General features: G+C 45.4%; 1 protein-coding gene across 1 annotated transcript in view; it reads left to right on the top strand.

Moving 5' to 3' along the window:
- The window catches only part of LOC147641430 (metal transporter Nramp6-like), a 96,442-nt gene that overhangs the window by 44,553 nt on the left and 33,347 nt on the right, over positions 1-18,542 (top strand). Inside the window, exons 2-3 of the mRNA XM_086821361.1 lie at positions 4,078-4,156; positions 4,259-4,299. Coding sequence (XP_086677487.1) covers positions 4,078-4,156; positions 4,259-4,299 — 120 coding nt within the window. The remainder of the gene's footprint in view (positions 1-4,077; positions 4,157-4,258; positions 4,300-18,542) is intronic.

Below are 18,542 nucleotides of genomic sequence, written 5' to 3'. Positions count from 1 at the left end.
CTTTGTGTTCGGGTCCATCGGTGAAGTAATAGGCTTGCAGTTCTCCATCCCAAAGGCCTCAAGCAACTCATGACCATACCGCTGCTGAGAGACGAAAAACCCCCTCTGGGTCCGCCAGATCTCCAATCCTAAGAAGAAGTGGAGTAAGCCTAAGTCGGTCATCTCAAACTCCTTTGACAAGGCAGCCTTCGTCACTCCAATGTGCTCCACATGACCGCCGGTGAGAATGAGATCATCCACATAAAGGATGATAAGTGTGACCATGCCGCGTTCCCGAAAGAGATACAGGTTCGGATCTGCAACCGATCTCTGAAATCCAGTCCGAATAAAGAAGGAATCAATCTTCTGATTCCAAGCCCTGGGAGCCTGCTTAAGACCATACAAGGCCTTACGTAACCTGTAAACCATCCCTTCCGATCCTGGAACAATAAAGCCTGGAGGCTGCTCAACGTATACCTCCTCCTGCAGGTCACCATTAAGGAACGCAGATTTTACATCCATCTGGTACACAGGCCACCTCTGAGAAGAAGCAAGGGCAAGAACGGTCCGAATCGTGGTCATACGCGCTGTCGGTGCAAAGGTATCCTCGTAGTCGATGCCTGGCCGCTGAGCATAACCTTTAGCCACAAGCCTGGCTTTGTGTTTGTCCACCGACCCATCAGACGCGTACTTGGTCTTAAAGACCCATTTGACACCAATGACTGACCGCTTCGACGGCCTCGGTACCAACTCCCAAGTGTTGTTCTTCTCGATGGCATCAAGTTCCACCTGCATGGCTTTCCTCCAAGTTTCCTGTGAAAGGGCTTCCTTTACGGAAGTGGGCTCTTTGTCCCGCATGATACGAGACATCAAAGCATAGTTCACCTGAAGAAGCTCCGCCGTGTTGCTTTTATCTCGGACTCGATGTGATCTTCGAGGGCCGTCCTCTGTGGTCCACTTAGAGGGTAGCTCCGTGACACCTGACTCCTGAAGGGTGTCTAACAACCACCTAGGTACTCGAATAGATCGTGGAGCCTCCTGGTCGCGGGGGCTCAACTCCAGCTGCGGGCTCAACCTCCTGTGATGACTGAGGTGGATCAACTGGAGTAGTAGACTGGGAATCATCATCAGACTCCTCTGGATCTCCAAGAAGTGGCGGCTCCTCGACAGTGGATGCTGGAACATGCTCGTCAAAGACCACATCCCGGCTGACAACAATCTCGCTCCTATCTGGATCATACAACCTGTATCCCTTGGAAAGAGAGTTATACCCCACGAATACCAGCTTGCGGGACTTGGAGTCAAGCTTCCCCCTCTGCTGCTTCGGAATATGTACATACGCGTCACTCCCAAAGACACGGAAGTGCGAGACATCGGGTTTCTTGCCAAAATATGCCTCAAATGGAGTCATATGGGGTACAGAAGTCGTCGGAGAGCGGTTAATGGTATGGACAGCCGTTGCCACAGCCTCACCCCAAAGTGGACAAGGAAGATCACGATGCTTCAGCATGGTCCTTGCCATCTCCACCACAGTCCTGTTCTTACGTTCAACAACTCCATTCTCCGAAGGCGATCCGGTATTGGCCAATTCCCTCTTGATGCCATGATCTGCACAAAACCGGAAAAATACAGTCGAGGAGAATTCACCTCCTTTGTCAGCCCTGAGAGTCTTGACCTGAAATCGAGACTCTTTCTCCACCATCACGTGCCAATCCTTGAACCGAGCAAAAGCCTGGTCCTTCTGGGAAAGAAAGTAGACCCACGTGAATTTGGTACAATCATCAACAAGCAGCATGAAGTAGAGAGATCCTCCCAAGGATGGTATCTGCTGTGGTCCACACAAGTCAGTGTGAATCAACTCCAATGGTTTCGAAGCCCGCCTGGAAGCCTGCTTTGGAAAGGATTCCCTGTGCTGCTTACCACGTATGCAAGAACTGCAGCGTCCTTGCCTATTATCAACATCTGGCAAGCCAACCACCATCTGGTCCCAGAAGGCGCGCCGCAAAGCATCCACATTTAAGTGGCCAAAGAAAGTGCCACAAATCTCCGACCTGAGAGCCTGTCAATGAGGAGAGTGCAGAGAGCTTGTAGATGCCATTCTCCACACCGCCTTCCCAAACAACTTTGCCTGTCTCACGGTCCCCTAGAGCAACTGAATGCTCCTCAAATTCCACCCGAAAGCCAGTCTTGCATACCTCATGCACTGACAGAAGATGAAAACCCAGAGCAGGGACATAAAGAACACGGGAAGCATGCTTGCCCCCCTTGCCGTTGGGAATATTCTCCATCCGGCCCTCACTATGTATCGGAATAGTGGAGTTATCGCCAATAAAGATACGACCTGACTGCCGTTTCAGATCCAGAAAGAAGTCACGGGATGGAGTCATGTGCCTGCAAGCACCACTGTCGAGAATCCATTCCCGGGTATCCTTCGCGGTGAAGCCAACTGCCTCCTTGCTCGAAGATGATGAAGCATCGGAGTCCACCATCTCCAAGTGCACAAATGCCGGAGTCTTCGCAGGTGAGGCTGAGGAATCAGCACTCTTCCCTGTCCGCTTAGGGCACTTCCTCCAGTAGTGGCCTTTCTCGCCACAATCATTACACGATCTTTCGGCCTTCAGCTTCCCTCGTTCTGGATCAGGCTTCTTCTCAGAAGACTTCTCCGGTGAAGCCTTCCCTTTGCCCTTGTTGGTATTACGGCCTTTCGACCGTTGGCCAGTTAAGGCCTCCGAACCTCCGCCGTGAGGAGGGTTCGTGAAACGTTCCTCCTGGTCCAAGACCATTGGCACAAGCTCCTCCCAAGTAATGGTGCTGAGCCTACCACTCGTGATCAACGAGGAATAGAAAGCAGAATACTGACTAGGCAAGTGGGAAAGTAACGTGATGGCCATATCTTCGGATGATATCTCTTTCCCAGCTTGAAGGACTTCCTGCTGAAGGGCCTGCAGCTTGTTAATGTGTTCCCGCATCGTCGAAGACTTTGCAGGGTTCATAACCCGCATCTGCACTTCCAAGGATATCCGCTTCATGGGTGACACCCTGTTATACAAAGAAGCCAAGTGCTCCCATATGCCTCTCGCCAGCATCATGTGCTTCACATGGTTGATCACCTGTGGTGTGCAATTGAGGAAAATAAACGACCGGACCCTGGCGTTGACACGATCCCACATGTGTGCCTGTGCCTTGCGGTCCTTCCTCGTCGATAATAACTCCTCTTCCTCAGCCGGATACCCCGATGATAATAAAATCAGCAAGGTCATATGACTCCAAAACTGACTCCATCATGACCTTCCAGATGCCGTAATTGGACCCGTCCAACTGACGATCCACTGGGAACGTGGGGAGAGTCGGAATCTTCACGTGCTTCTCAGCCATCTCTAGTAAATCTGCCATCGCGGAGAGTAACCTGAAAGGCTGGGTGGGTGGGAAAAATCTGAAAATCTGCAAGTGGCTGTCCAGCACCTTTGCCCGCCTTCCTCTTGCACCTTCTCTTCCCGATCAGCCCGAAACAGTCCACCAATCAGCAACCTGTTGCTCCCCCTCTTGCTCAAAAAAACGCCCAAGATCTCCTAGAGCCTAGGGCTCTGATACCATGTCAGAATATGCAGCGGAAATGATAACCAAACTTGGGTAGACAAGAGCAAGTAGACTGCAGAAAATAATCAGCACAAGAAACACAGAGAGATAGATGTGTAAACTCTTCTCTATACACAAGATCCCGGAAAAAACTGAAATGAGAAAGTGGTGGGGGCTGAGGGGCTATATATACATCCTTGCACTCTATAATCCACCATTCCCAAAGCTTGTTCAATTTGATCTTGGCATCCGTATAAGCAAATAATTATGAAGCTCATGTCACAACTGGTGACATGACTTGCATTCCACATACTTTGAGTAGGAACACTTGCAGTGATTAAGATTTCTCTTTTATTTTTTTTGGCTGTCCTCACTTTGAATGGTAATATTTTCAAGAAAAGGTGTTGCATTTATTTTGTGATCTAAGATTTATGGCTAGTTTGTTGTGTAGAATGGTGTTTGAGCTTTTGGTAGAGAGACATGTAAGGCTTATTGTGCTCTTTGTTTCTTTAATTAACGTAGAATCAGGGTTTGAGGAAGCTTTTTGCATATGCTGGACCAGGGTTCCTTGTTTCTATTGCATACATGGATCCTGGGAACTGTAAGTTGCAATTTTATAGCTAAGTGCTTTGGCACTTATCATCCTTGATATTCCCAATAAAATTTTTTATGGCCACTTTTCAACTCTCTTTTTCTTTTGCAGTTGAAAGTGACCTTCAAGCAGGAGCAAAGTTTAAGTTTGAGGTACGGGGATATTGTCATATCTTTTGTAAATTTTGTTAGTTTATATCAAGATAAAAGAAAGAATGTTATCCGTCTTTTGGGTGTCATGCATTTAATTTATTTATTTTATAGTGCCACCTTTTACTCTCTTTAACCGTGCAATTTCTGTCAATATGTGCCCTAATCATAAAATGCATGAGCCTGAGTTAATTATGAAGAGAGTTTGAGGAGAGAAGTATTGAGTTCACCCAATTGGGTTCCAACTAATCCACTTCAGGCCTATCTTGAGGTGTATTTGCTTGTATTGCTAGATTTGAAATGAAAACTGCTAGGAAGTGAGCGTAGGCCGAATTCTAGGCTGAACAGGAGGTGGACCTTGCTCACCCGGGTTAGTTTTGTGCACGAGTGTACTGCGTGTAGAGCTAAGGAAGATCCTGAAAACATGAACGTCTATTCCTAGATGTTCTAGGCCACTTTTGAAGGTGATCTGGCTTGATGATTGCTTGGAGATGCTTGTGCTTGTAGATCTTAGAGATCAGGAAGTGGGGCTGGGAGTGCCTTCAAATAGGGCACTTTGTTCTCCCGTCTATGGGTCGGCCTTCTTGTCCTGCTCAAAGTTGCAAAGAAACACGTTTCAATCCTAGGCCAACCTATTTGAAATGTTTCAGACATTTCAAACAAGTTTTTTTTCAGCTTTTTTTAATACGGTGAAAAAAGGTCTCCTGGTAACTATGAACATGTTGCATGATCAACCCATGACTTGATTCGGTGTCACTAGGCTGGACATTCTCCCAGGTTCGTGCCTTGAAGGACTCCAATGCGCCCAGGACAATGGAAGATGTACAAGCTTGGGAATGGGAGATTATAAAGGACAAAGAGCCAGGCACCTGGAGCTTGGTCTAGGCGCCCGAGACAGTTTTGTGGACGCAAAGATGGTCACTTGATTTAGTGTGGGTGTCACGTGCACCCTGCACTGGGGTACACAGTGACACACTGGCATCATCATCAATGCAACATTTGTACAGAAGTAATACCTTTTCTAGGAATATTTGTCGTACGCCGTGACCCCATTGTGAGCCCTCAATCCAAGGACGGACATGCACGAGCTACGTAGGTAGTCTAGAGGCAGTCCTCTTAACCCAGTTGGAGAATTCATCAGATTAGTGTATGTAGCAGTCAGCCTTAGCAGTAGGTATGCATTAGGATCATTAGCATAAGCATTGCATGCCTATGGGCCAGCTAAAGGGCCGGTCCATGGCTTCAAGAGCCTGTCCAAGGGCTGTTCACAGCCCTGGACAGCAGAAAGGGCCAGCCGACAGGCATCTGGGGACACTATGCTCCAGTCGGCCAGCATATACAACAGGCTGACAACATATCTGAGTATATGCAGCAGTCGGCCAGCATTAGGACTCAGCAGTGGTGCGGAAATCAAAGGCTAAAACAGTGGATGTTAAGCACGAGCATTAAATGCTATTTTATAGCATTTTATGTCCAAAAGAAGCCGGCCGACAGGGATTCAACTGGCTGACCGGCAGCTTGTGTTCATATATAAACAGTCTCTTAATCCCAGCCATAATTCATTCAAGACTTACAGAGTCGACCAAGCAAAATGCAGTTCATCAAGCAATATTCAGCTAGCATTCAGTCTTCATCCTCTCCAAGCTAACATTGAAGCTCCTCTTCCATTCTCAGCCAGCATATGCAGTCCAGCAGCTATTCTGGACTTGCATAAGTGGCCCGGAAGAGTCTTCTACAGAGCCCTTGGATTGGTGGATACTCAGCTGACGTATGGTCTTTCTCGTCCTTGTGTTGGGCAATCATATCGCTTGTTCTCAAGCTTTGTACAGCAGTTCTCCAAAGAATTAATATAAGCAATTACTCCTACTTGCAGGGGGGCCCCTTCAAGGGTAATTGGGACTCAATACTGCGTCGTCTACTTCTATTCTCTTCTCTCTCTCTACTCTGTGAATTGGATGCTAAAGATCTCACCACGTAAAGGTATAAAGAAGGCCCTGTTGTGCTTTACCACGATCAACCTCAATGCATGTAACATTGGTATTAGAGCATGAGGTTGGTGACCCGACTCGGCCACCTAAAGAAGTGAGAGCATCCGGTGGATGGTAATATTGCAGTCCGGAAAAAACACCCAGGCCTCCACCATGTTGGGAGAGACATCGCATCAAGAAGTAAGCCATTAGGAAGTTATGGAGGCACAAAGCTTCCAAAGCGACACACCAAAAGTGAGTACGCGTCCGCCAAGCATAGAAGAGCTCTTGAGAGCAATGATGGAGCAAATAAATTCATTGAAGATGCATTCTTACTTTCCCTTGGCTTCAGAGATGCTTTGTAGACGGCAATCTCTATGTCTTTGCTCAGGATGATTTGATCTGTTTGTTTGTCTTCTATGTTGTTGATTTGTTGATCACTAGCTCTCATCTTGCCAAGATTGAACAGCTCCGGTCAGATTTAGCTCACTTTTGAGATGATTGATTTAGGACTTCTCCACTACTTTCTTGGTATGGAGGCCTATCAGAATCCTGATGGAGTTTTTCTTAGCTAGTATAGATATCTATAGCAACTCTTGGAGACATTTGGGATGACAGAGTGCAGTCCTCTTTCATGTCCGATGGATTTTAACTCCAAGCTTTCCCGAGAAGATTCTACTCCCATCTTTGAGGACAATATGGAGTATCAGAGCTGGTGACATTTCTTACAGTTTTTGTGTCCTTAGTCAGTTCTCTTCCACTCATTGACATTCTCATTGGCAGGCCACTCTCAAGGTTCTTCGATACTTATTTGGTACCCTGGATTATGGTCTCTCTTTCAGAGGAGGCACTGAGCTTGTTGGATACTCTGATGCTGATTGGGCAGGTCACCAGGATACCAGACGGTCCATTTCTGGTTATTGCTTCACTTTAGGTTTTAGCCTCATTTCGTGGTGATCCAAGAAGCAGGATACAATCTCAATTTCTTCTACCAAGGTTGAGTACCGAGCTTATTTGGATACTTGTCGTGAGCTGTTATGGTTGATGCAGATGCTGAGTAATCTTGATGTTCTTTCGGACTCCTTTTTTCGCATTCTTACAGGCAGATAGCCAGAGTGCATTGGCGTTGGCTCGAACTTCATCTTTTCATGGAAGGACCAAACACATAGAAGTCCATTTTCACTTTGTTCGTGAGTTGGTCGTTGATAGCATCATTTCTCTGGAGTATTGTCCCTCTTAGGACAACGTAGCTGACCTCTTCACTAAACCTCTTCCTCAAGATTCTATTGATCAGCTCTTGACCCATATGGGAGTCGGTCGTCCATGCTAGAGCTCAAAGGAGGTGTTGGACCGTGTTTATCTCCAGCATTTATCCCATTTATGGCACCATTTATGCAGAATATTTATGTGATGTATTTTACTCAATCGTGGGTATTTTTTTCCACATTTTTAGGCACTTTTCCCCAGTCATGGGTGTTTTTCACCAGTCGTGGGTTTCTTCTAATAGCCGACTTGGCCATTTGTGTTGTATATAAGAACATGCTTTTTTGCCATTTAATTCATTCATCATTTTGCTCAAGTATTGGATCATTGTTGGTTGCACCAAGTCTCTCCTGTGCTTCCGCTTGTTGCGCCTTCAACCATTCTCTCAAGTTAGGTGTTTCGGGGACACGGAATTAGCTTCATTAGTGCGAGGTTTTGCAGATGTTTTCTCTGGCAGTTTAGGATACGGTCTTTCAGGTGGACGGTTGGTTGATCATAGGATTGTTTGGGTACCAGGGTCTCAGCCTGTGAGTGCTATACCGATTGGATATCATGGGAGATCACACATGGAGGATAAAATATCAGCATCATGTGGAGTGTGTAGAAGAGAGAGGGAGAGAGATACTCTTAATATATGAACGAAGGACCTAGGTACATGCTTTTACAAGCTCCAAGGCCTTATCTTTTGACCGTAAATAAGAGGGTGTCCACACCTAGTGTGTTCACACCACTAAGGACACTTGAGCAGACCACCAAGTAAGAGGGTATTCACACCACTAAGAACACTTGACTAGACCCTAATTAAGAGGGTGTTCACACTTAGTGTGTTCGCATCTGTCACCACTAAGGACACTCCATAGTAATTCCGAAATACCCAACAAACCCCCCTTAGGAGTGATGGTAAGAGTTGCATGCATAACCTTCAATAGTCCCGTACTCCAACACAAGCAAAGAAACAAGACAGGGTCCCCACTTCAAACTCAGAGGCTAGTAAGCATGGCTCAAAAGGCTTAGAGGCTCAACAAGCATGGCTCAGAAGCTTAACAAGCATGGTCTTTGCGAAAGACTCAGAGGTCAAGTCTTACCTGGGGGACAAAGACAGCCTACATCGGCATACCAAAACAACCCTCCCTTGCCTAAAGTAGGGGAAAAAAAGGGAATGATGGAGAGGAGCCTTTTATAGAAACTAGGCGTTACAAAATCCATAAGGATCCAAAATATATAACCTAGATTTTGGGAGACTACCCGTGCAGAGAACCCAACACAAAACTGAAAAGATAGATTGTTAGAAGTTTAACAATCTTCGTGCACTGTAGAATGTCGATGATGATGATCTAATGTCGTTTTCTTGTGTCAAACGTTTCCAAGATTCCGATACTTGATTGCCAAATTTAGGAGATGTACCCGCAAAGAGCATACGTGTCATGATGGTGCTTGCAGTACTCAATCATTTTTGGCATGATGGCCAAGGTAGAGAGCCTATCCTGGAGGCTTGATTTTGAAGAAGCCCAAAACTCTAGCGAGTGCTGGATCTCCATCTTAATGAACATCCCCATAATTTAGGAAAAGCTCCACATTTTTCAAATTCTGATGTAGAAGCTTTAATCAGCAGACATTACCATTTGTAGAAAAAGCTTCATACGTGTTGTTGACGTGTACAACTGGATGACGTGGGGTGGTGGCAAATGAAAGGCTCCAAAAAAAACATAGAGAATCTGAAAAAACACACAAGGGTTTATTGATGTCGAAGGTGTCCAGGAAGGATCACGGGTGGCGGCGAAAGATATCATTGGTGGGCTATTGGGTACTGGGCACTAGGGGAATCCCGCGCTAAGTGGCGAAGCGCAGAGAGGCGCAGTGTAGAAGAGCGCATGCCAGCGTCGGTGGTCACACGGGCACTAGCAACAATGGTTTGAGGTTGAGAGAAGGCATCACAAATTAGTCCAGATGCAACAATAATGCACGAGCGTATGTAAAAATGCAGCACATGTGATTAATGCAGAGATGATGAAGCATAACTAGTTTGAATCATACCATGGAGAGTATGGTGCTACCAAGGCTATGGTGTTCATTGCATGATTCGACATTGCCTTTACTGACGAGGCTTTCATTGTTGTGAAGTAAAAAATAAGACATGTACGAATGTTCCTAACGGGCATGGTTGTCCATTGGTGGATTTTAGAAAAGCTTTGAAAGCATCCCGTTGCCACGTGGGATGCGTTTAAAAAATGGTTATATGCACAATTCTGTTAAATATTAATAGTGATGAATGTGGGAATAAAAAGGTGCTAGGTGGTTGTGTAAACTGGCACCTAATAACTTACTATTCTAGGTTTAAAATAAAGTGGTTATAGTGTGTGTGAACAACCGCTAGTGTGTGGATTCTTTCGTGTGTGGGAATAACCTTTTAAGATGGTCTTATGTAAGCAATGATGTATGTAGGTGACACCTCTTAGTGACCCTTGGCTTCATGGTTTGACATGTGGATGCATATGTGGTGGTAGCATTACACCTTGTAAAGGGGGGTAAAAGGACCATTATTATAGTGTTATGAGAATGCCTAGTCTTTCAAGTTAATCTCCTACCCTCTTGCTTAATCACTCTTGTTAAACCCTTGTAATTAACTCCTAATCCCAACATCTGGTATTAGAGCTATCTTGCCAGCTCTCCCCTTCGCTGCCTTGTTGTCCCACCACTTCTGTGTGCACTCACTAGTCCACAGCTGCGCCTTAGCCGATTTCTGCCACTGTCCTAGAGCTTCTCATCGCTTGCTTTGGACCACCACTAGCGGTGGACCTAGTGACCAATGAGCCACCAATGCTAGCCAGAGGGGCGGCTCCGCCCAACTAGCCGGTGGCTGGGCCCTTGTTGGGATCAAGATCTTGTCTATGTATATGTGTGAACACTCCCTATGAGTGTTAGTATGTGTGGCCTACGTGCTCATTGGCGTTGTGAGCCACCTGTGCCACATTGCTACCATTGCACCTGCCTTTAGTTCGTCTGTGCTGTCTTGAGTAGCTACCACATCGTTCTGTTGCCTTACTTATAGTTGCCACCTCCGATCGTCGTCAACTACACGACTATCCTCTCTTGTGCCATTCCCTGCCACTAGCTGAGCCAATAGAACACTTGTTGTCACTTCACCATCAATGGCCTGTACTTGTAGTGCCACATCAACATTGTACCTGTAGTGCCGGATTTTCGCGACGGATTCAACGCACAAAACTGAATGAAGATGTGCAGAAAATAGAGGGAGAGAGGGAGAGAGGAGAGGACACAATATTGGGTCCCGAATACCCTCTGTAGGGCCCCCACCACGAATGGTGTATTTGCTTTATTAGAATGATGTAAATCTGAAAGAAAATACAAGAAAACTTGACCTTTCTTGGCTGAGATATCTCTGCCCTTGATCTGCAGTCCTTCACCCCTTTGCGTTAGCAAGCCTTGGCTGTCCTGGCCCGTGATTGCCTTAGCACTTGGTGAATTATGAGATAACTCAATGGATTATGGACTCACCTATTTATACTACCTATAAACAGCAGTCGGCCAGCATTATTCCAGGCGGCAGGTTCTATTTCTGTCCCACGACTGAATTATAGCATTAAATGCTAGAAAAAACCAGTAAAAAGCTGCGCTTTTCTTCATGGCTGGCTGGGCATGCCGCATCAAGCATATGATTCTCTAGGGGCTGGGCACTGTCTTTAGGCTGTTTGGGGACTGGGCAGCCTGTATGGGCTGCCCCATACCTGCCCTTACAGCCATAATTAGGCTGTACAGTTTGTAAGCTTCCCCTAGCCTGCCCTCAGGGCTGTCCTACAGCCCCTCCATGGCTGGTGGGTTCAGCCAAGGCCTTCCTAGCCCTCATGGGGGTGGTTTTACACTATCCCCATGCCCACACAATGACTTGGGGTAGCCCTATGGGCTGGCCCCTTTTCCTAAAAGCAAACCCTAACTACCTACACAATGATCTGGCATCCAGTACCATACCAGATACACAGAATCACTGACATCAGTCCAGAGGGAGACTCACAGCGCGGATTGGCACTGTTTCATGTGCAGGACAATGCACACCTGACCTTGGACTCCTGTGCAGGACAATGCACACCTAACCTCGGACGACTGGGATGGATCCCTGGCTGACTCGTCCCGGACTGGACCAGTTTACTAGCCCAGGTCCTGCACCTTCTGTACAGATATGTCTACGTGGCATCCAAGTGCGGGATGCACGTGACACAATGCTTCCAAGATTTGGGGTTCTCATAATGCCCAAGAAGATGCAAATTGGTGCTCACAAAAATTAGATCATTCGTCTTTTGAGTGCCAAGTTGGTTTTGCTTCTTTGAAGCAATATGGCTAAATGAGCTCCATAGTTGCTTCCCACCTTGCTTAGAGTCTTGATGGCCAACTGTTGCAACTTTGAAGTGTCTATCCTACAGTCCTCCCACCAAACATGTGAGGGCTTCCTAGTCTATTAAGACATAATTAAAATTGAATACAAGAACTAAAGATACTTAGAGAGCGGAAGGTTGAGTTGTTTGCATTGAGACACAAGGCCTTGTTAAATAGGGCCCGAAGAGGTACAAATGAAGAGGTACATCCTTGACGAAAGGGTGTGACTCTTGAATGAATAGTTATGTCTTTTGGATGTAGAGGTGTGTTCTTTAATCAATAGATGTGTCCCTTTGAAGAGACGTGTCCTTTGATGATGACCCATGTAACAAGGTGTGACCCTTCATTGGTGTCCTTTCAATGATTAAGAGTAATTTCAATGATTAAGAGTAATTAAGGATAATTTAAATTAAGTCACAATCGTGACATTTCCTCCCACTTAAAATAAGATCCATGGTTATATAAATGACTGTTGTTGGTGAAAGAACTCTTGAAGTAATTCTGGGTACTGTTGTAGATCTTCATCACTTTGCCAAGTTGAATCTGAATCATCCAAGTCTTTCCATTGTACTAAGAATTCTGTAATAATCTTCTGCCGAGTTTCTTTCTGTCGTACATCAAGAATCTTTTCTGGGATTAAGATCATATGCTCATCTTCAATCTCTGGAACATAATCTGAAATATTTGGAATGGGAGAATCTCCTTGTACAAACTTCTTGATCCATGATATGTGAAAAGTCGGATGAATCTTTTCCCATGAAAGTGGTAACTCCAACTTATAACTCAAAGGAGAATTCTTCTTAATAATCCGAAAAGGACCATAGTAACATGATCGCAATTTTGGAAAAACTGATTTCACTGTTTTATATCGATGAGGAGCCACAGACAAAAGAACCATGTCACCTTCTTTGAATTCATCATGTCGGCAACGTCGGTTAGCTGCTTGTTGATATTGTTCTTGAACTTGAATCATCTGATCTCAAACTTGAAGAAGAACATCTTGCATTTCTTGAACTAACTGATCTGCTAATGCCACCTCGTGTTGAAGAACAACGTTTGATGACACAACTGGTGTATGACCATAAGCGGCTTGAAAAGGACTCATTCCTATTGCTGTGTGATGAGAATTACTGTAAGCAAATTCCATCAATGGTAGATAATCTTCCCAAGATGCTAAGCGAGATTGAATATAATGTCAAATCATCTCTTCAAGAATTTGATTAACTCTTTCAGTTTGGCCATCTGTCTGTGGATGATAGGCTGAACTGAACAATAAATTTGTGCCAAGTGACTTAAAAAGTGAAGTCCAAAAATGTCCTGTAAACTTAGGATCTCGATCTGAAATAATGGACTTTGGCATCCCATGTATCTTGAAAACGTACTGAAGAAATAATGAAGCAATATCCGGAGCTTGAGCTGTCTTCTTGCATGGTATAAAATGTGCCATCTTGGACAATCTGTCGACCACCACCATTATGTGTGTATTACCTTTCGAAGAGCGAGGTAAAGACGTAATGAAATCCATACTGATACTTTCCCAACGTTCATTTGGCACTGGAAGTGGTTGTAGAAGACCAGCTGGAGCTTGTCTATTGGCTTTCATTTGTTGACAAGAAAAACATACTGTAACAAACTTTATAACATCTTGCTTCATTTGAGGCGAATAATAAGAAGCTGTCAGCAACCGATATGTCTTGTTGATACTAGGATGAGCTGCATAAGGAACCTCATGATGTTCCTTTACCAAGAGTTTACGCATACTTGTGTTATGAGGGACACAAATGCGATCCTGATAATATAATAAGTCATGGACAAGAGAATAAGCTGCATAAATCTTCAAATCAGAAGGACTAGAGTGTGGAGTCGTAATCACTCGAAAAGCATTTGCAAAATCTTGATCGTCTGCATAATGATCCACAAAAGCTGTTGGAATGTCGATTTGAACTGTAGAAATTGCCATTGCTAAGGTTTGATGCATTCGGCTAAGAGCATTGACAACCACATTGGAAAGGCTAGGAACATATTCAATAGTCATATGGAAGTTTGCCAAATACTCCACCCATCTGCCTTGTCGTGCATTCATAACTGGTTGGGTGAAAATATACTTTAAGGAATGATGATCTGTCTTCACAACAGAATCTGCTCCCAAAAGATAATGTTTCTAGGCTCGATAAGCATGAACAATTGCCAAGAATTCCTTATCATACACTAGATAACGTTTTTGAACTGCTGAATGCTTATGACTGTCAAAGGCAATGGCTCGGCCTTGTTGCATGAGAACTGCGCCAGTTGCAAGATCAGAAGCATCTCTCATAACTTCAAAAGCATCTCTCATAACTTCAAAAGGAAGATTGGGGTCTGCAATTGCCATTACCTGAGTTGTTGTCAATGCCACCTTTAGCTTATCAAAGGCATGGGAAGTAAATCAATTGGATGATCCACAAGACGTCGAGGAGGCAAATCTGGAGGTAGTTCTGCAGGAGACAAATCCAAATGCGGGGCAAAGAAGGGTTGAGCCAAATATGCCACTTTGGAATTCTGGTCAGGCATCGTCTCCGTAGCAGAGAAAACCATGAAGAGTGTTGAAGAGCAATCGGCCTTACGAACCCACCCCTTTGCCTGTAATGCAGACAAGGTTGGTGTGGAGGGTTGATCGCGAACACCTTGGAGATCGATGTCCATACCATCTTTGATAAACTGTAAAGTGTGTTAGCACATTCATCCCCAGTTTCTGCCCATTTCTGGTGTCCTTTTGGTCCCTTTTGCATGGCCCTTGATTGTGGGTTGGCCACCCCTATTTTACATATTTTTCTGGGATTTTTCCCAGCCCGTTTGGTATTTTCCCAGTCAGCCAACATATGTAGCTCCAGTCGGCCAGCTCTTTCATTCAGTCTTGTATATCTTTTGCTCCCTCACTTATGAGACAGCTTGTGTCTCTTGCTTGGGACTGTTTTGCTTCAGTATATTGAGCATAGTTGCTCCATCTCTCTCTCTCTCTCTCTCTCTCTCTCTCTCTCTCTCTCTCTCTTGCACTCTCTATTTAGCACACTCTAGTGCTCTTTTGCTTCCGCTCTGTGCACTCTTTCAAAGTGTGGCTGCGGAAACTGATGATAGGTTCATACTGATATAGCCATTGTTGACCCAAGATCATATCATATCGGGACAAAGGCATAACCTCAAAATCCATCTTATCACGGTATTGGTGAATACCGTGATAATGTTGACCCAAGATCATATCATATCGGGACAAAGGCATAACCTCAAAATCCATCTTATCACGGTATTGGTGAATACGAAAGGAAAGTTGAGGAGCCGTCGTATTGCAATTAAAACCCGATCCATCTGCCAACTCAATCTCATAAGTGTGGGTACTGCGAGTGGTGCGTATCTTTAAGCGTTGCACCATAGATGTGGCCACAAAATTGTGAGAACATCCGCTATCAATTAGGATAGTAATGGGATAGCCAGAAATAGACCCGACTAGTGTCAATACGTGAGTAGACATAGAGGCTGAGATTGGAGAGGCAGGATGTGTTTGAGCCACTGATGTAATAATACAAGCTTGTGCATGGTGGGATATAACCATAACACACTTGCTTTTGGAAGTTTCTGCAGACTGGACCTGAGACTTGTCTTCGGAGGTGGAAGGTTCGACATTGGAGTTTTGCTGATTACTGGATCGTTTAGGGCATTCGAACCATCGGTGATCTCCAAAACAAATGGTGCAGAGACCTGTCTTCTGTTGACTGGTAGTAGTAGACTGCTTTGGGTTTCGTGAATGGTCACGTCCAGAGTCACGGCCACGGTCTGATCCTCGTGGGTGGTAAGATTGTTGGCGCCATGGTTGGTCAGAAAAGGGCCCCTCTCGTTGTCGAGGCTTCTGGAAGGAACGCTGTTGCTGCTGAGATCTGGGGCGAGTTTGAGAATCGCCAAAGGATTTAGAACCATCACGAACAAATTTGTTGCCGTTGCCGAAAGTAGAAGAGCCTGGGCAACCTTGTGACGAAGATCCCCGTTGTGTGGCCGGGATGTTGGCTATGTGTTCAGCATAGCAAATAGCAGCTGCAAGGTCGATCGGGTTATATTTGTGAAGATCGGTGCGCAACGTGGGAGTAAGTTCCTCGACAAAAGCATGTAGCTTGTCTTCTGGGGACAATGTGGAAATCTCCAGTACCAAGCTGGTAAACTGCGAGATGTAAGAAGCCAATGATCCAATTTGGGTCACATGGCGTAAGCGAGATCGTGCTTGAAAATCCGCATTGGCAGGTACAAACTGCTTACGGATGACACGCTCGAATTTGTCCCACGTGTTGACGGTCTTCCCATCAGACAATCGCCGTTGCCACCATAAAAATGCATTGTCTTTTAACAAAGATGCGGCGAAGGTAATCTTTTGTGCATCGGTGAGGTCCATGGAATCGAAGTACAAGCGGAGCTTGTATAGCCATTGGTCAAGTGTATGTTTATTGCGTTGGCCGAAAAAGGGTTCAGGAGGTTTTATGTCTAGCTTCTTAGTTTTAGATGCTTGTAACAATCGATAAATTACTTTTAAGTCATCGGCTTCTACCTCTGGGGGGGTACAATGTCGGTGTCTGGAACTGGTACGTCGATCGAAGTCGTTGAACTCGCAGGTTGAGAGTGTCGGGACTGCATCTGCTGCATCCTCGACGTAAGAGTCTCCAAAGTCTTTTGGAGTTGACTTTGCATAGTTGCCATTTGGTTTTGCATCTCTTGTTGCCATTGGGTGAGAGTAGGTTCATCTTTAATGATTGGTTCATCCGCCATGGTAAGGGAAGCAACTGGATACTTGCTGAAGCTCCTGCTGGTGTTGTTGTGCCTTAGTGAGAACCATCGCCAAAAGCGCGAGTGGGTGCCATGGAGGAAGGTTGAGGCGAGGTTGTCAATGGAGGAGCAGGAATAGACCACCCGGTGCAGTGTGGTCGATCAGGAGGAGAGAGTAAGGGGCTAGGATTGGGACTGGCAACAACTGGTGGCGAAGGAGTGGGTGTTCGAGAAATATATGTGGGTGTGGAGGGTTGAACACTGAATTCCAAAGGAGTCTGCTCAGGGTAAGTATTAATCTCATGGTAGACAAGAGATGCCTCCGGAATGGCGAGGCCAAGATAAGGGTGCCGCTCCAAGAGGAAACTGTAATGATGCAGGTCTCGGGGCGAGGTATGTATCCTGAAAATCCACACGTCAAATTCCCGGTCACGGATGTGGGTGTGGTAACTTGGATTCGAAAATAGGTTGGAGGAGCAGGAGTTAGCACTGGAGCAGGAGAGGTTACAGGTACGGGAGAGGGTGTGTCCTGAATATAGCTGAACTCGTATGGTCTCTCGGCCATAAGCCACCACCGTAAGAAAATTTACTGAAAGACGGTGAAGTGTGTCCAATGAATATGAGTTGGTGTTTTCAGCCCATAACAAGTGATATTGGTCCCGGATATATGTTGTGCCCGAAAAATAATGAAGTGGCACCCTTGCTTGGAGAGCGATTTAGCTCGAAAGGAATGCGATCAGGACCTCCAGGGAAATACAGGGCAACCTGCTAACACATGGATGCAACCTTGGTGTGATCTTTGCTTCCCATTGTTTTTTTTTTTTGTTTGAGAAAATTGGGGAAAAATGCTTTATCAAGCAAAATTGGCAAAATTGGGCAAAATTAAATGGGGCATTCTCTCCTGTTCTTCCATACAACTCTTGCTATCCCTAATTCTAAGGTTAATTAGCTAATTTAGGGTTTTTGATTTTTAGGGTTAGGGTTAGGGTGTTTTTGGATGTGGGCATCGTACAGGTTGGAACTTGTTTGCTCTAATACCACTATGAGGGATCTGGCAAAGCATTGGCTCTTTCAAACTTCCTCCTACAAGTCCTGTAATCTACCAGTTGATCCTTGATAGTTCTTTGCTTTGCGATGTCAGGCTCAAGTCTCTCCAAAACTATGTCCCATCCATTTGTCACCTTAGATTTTGTGTATTGATTGCCTGTTTGAAACTAGGGGTTGACCATAAAACCTGTTGCGTGCATTGGTGAACGGTACATATCCCATCTATCCTGGCATAGCTTCCTTAACACCTGGTATTTCTGCTCATCTGGCTCGATGTGCTCCAACTTTTCCACCATCTTGTCCATTCCCTCGTAAATCTTTCCAATGCATTGCTGAAGTGAATATGGCATCCTTCGCAAGTGGCTGATTGGCGTTCCCAAAGCTTTGATGCGTCTCACTTGCTCCCACCAAAGAGAGTCTTTGATATGTGACGCTCATGTCTTCCCTATAGCAGTTCTAGACAAAACATGCCTCTGATACTCATCATCAACTGCATTAGGGCACTAGAACACTTGTTAAGAGACCCCAACATAAGGAAGTTGTATTCGAAGCGAGTGTCCGAATACTTGCGCAATTCTCTAGATGAGTTCTTCATGAACTCAGCTAGCAAGAAAGTGTGCGTGTAAATAAAGGATACGATCTGGGTGGCTTGCTCTATGATGGGAGTGATCCACTCCAACTTCCCAATGTCCTTGAGAAGATTGTTGAGGCAATGTGCCATGCATATGGAAAATGTGATATTTGGAAACTTGTTGTTGACATGGAAACCTGTCAGTCAACAATCCGCCAGCGGCTGCC

The sequence above is a fragment of the Cibotium barometz genome, chromosome 2 (assembly GCF_041138505.1).
Source record: "Cibotium barometz isolate CiBa-2024 chromosome 2, ASM4113850v1, whole genome shotgun sequence".
NCBI lineage: Eukaryota > Viridiplantae > Streptophyta > Polypodiopsida > Cyatheales > Cibotiaceae > Cibotium > Cibotium barometz.
The sequence above is the reverse complement of the archived record's forward strand: the minus strand, read 5'-3'. Positions and strand labels throughout refer to the sequence as shown.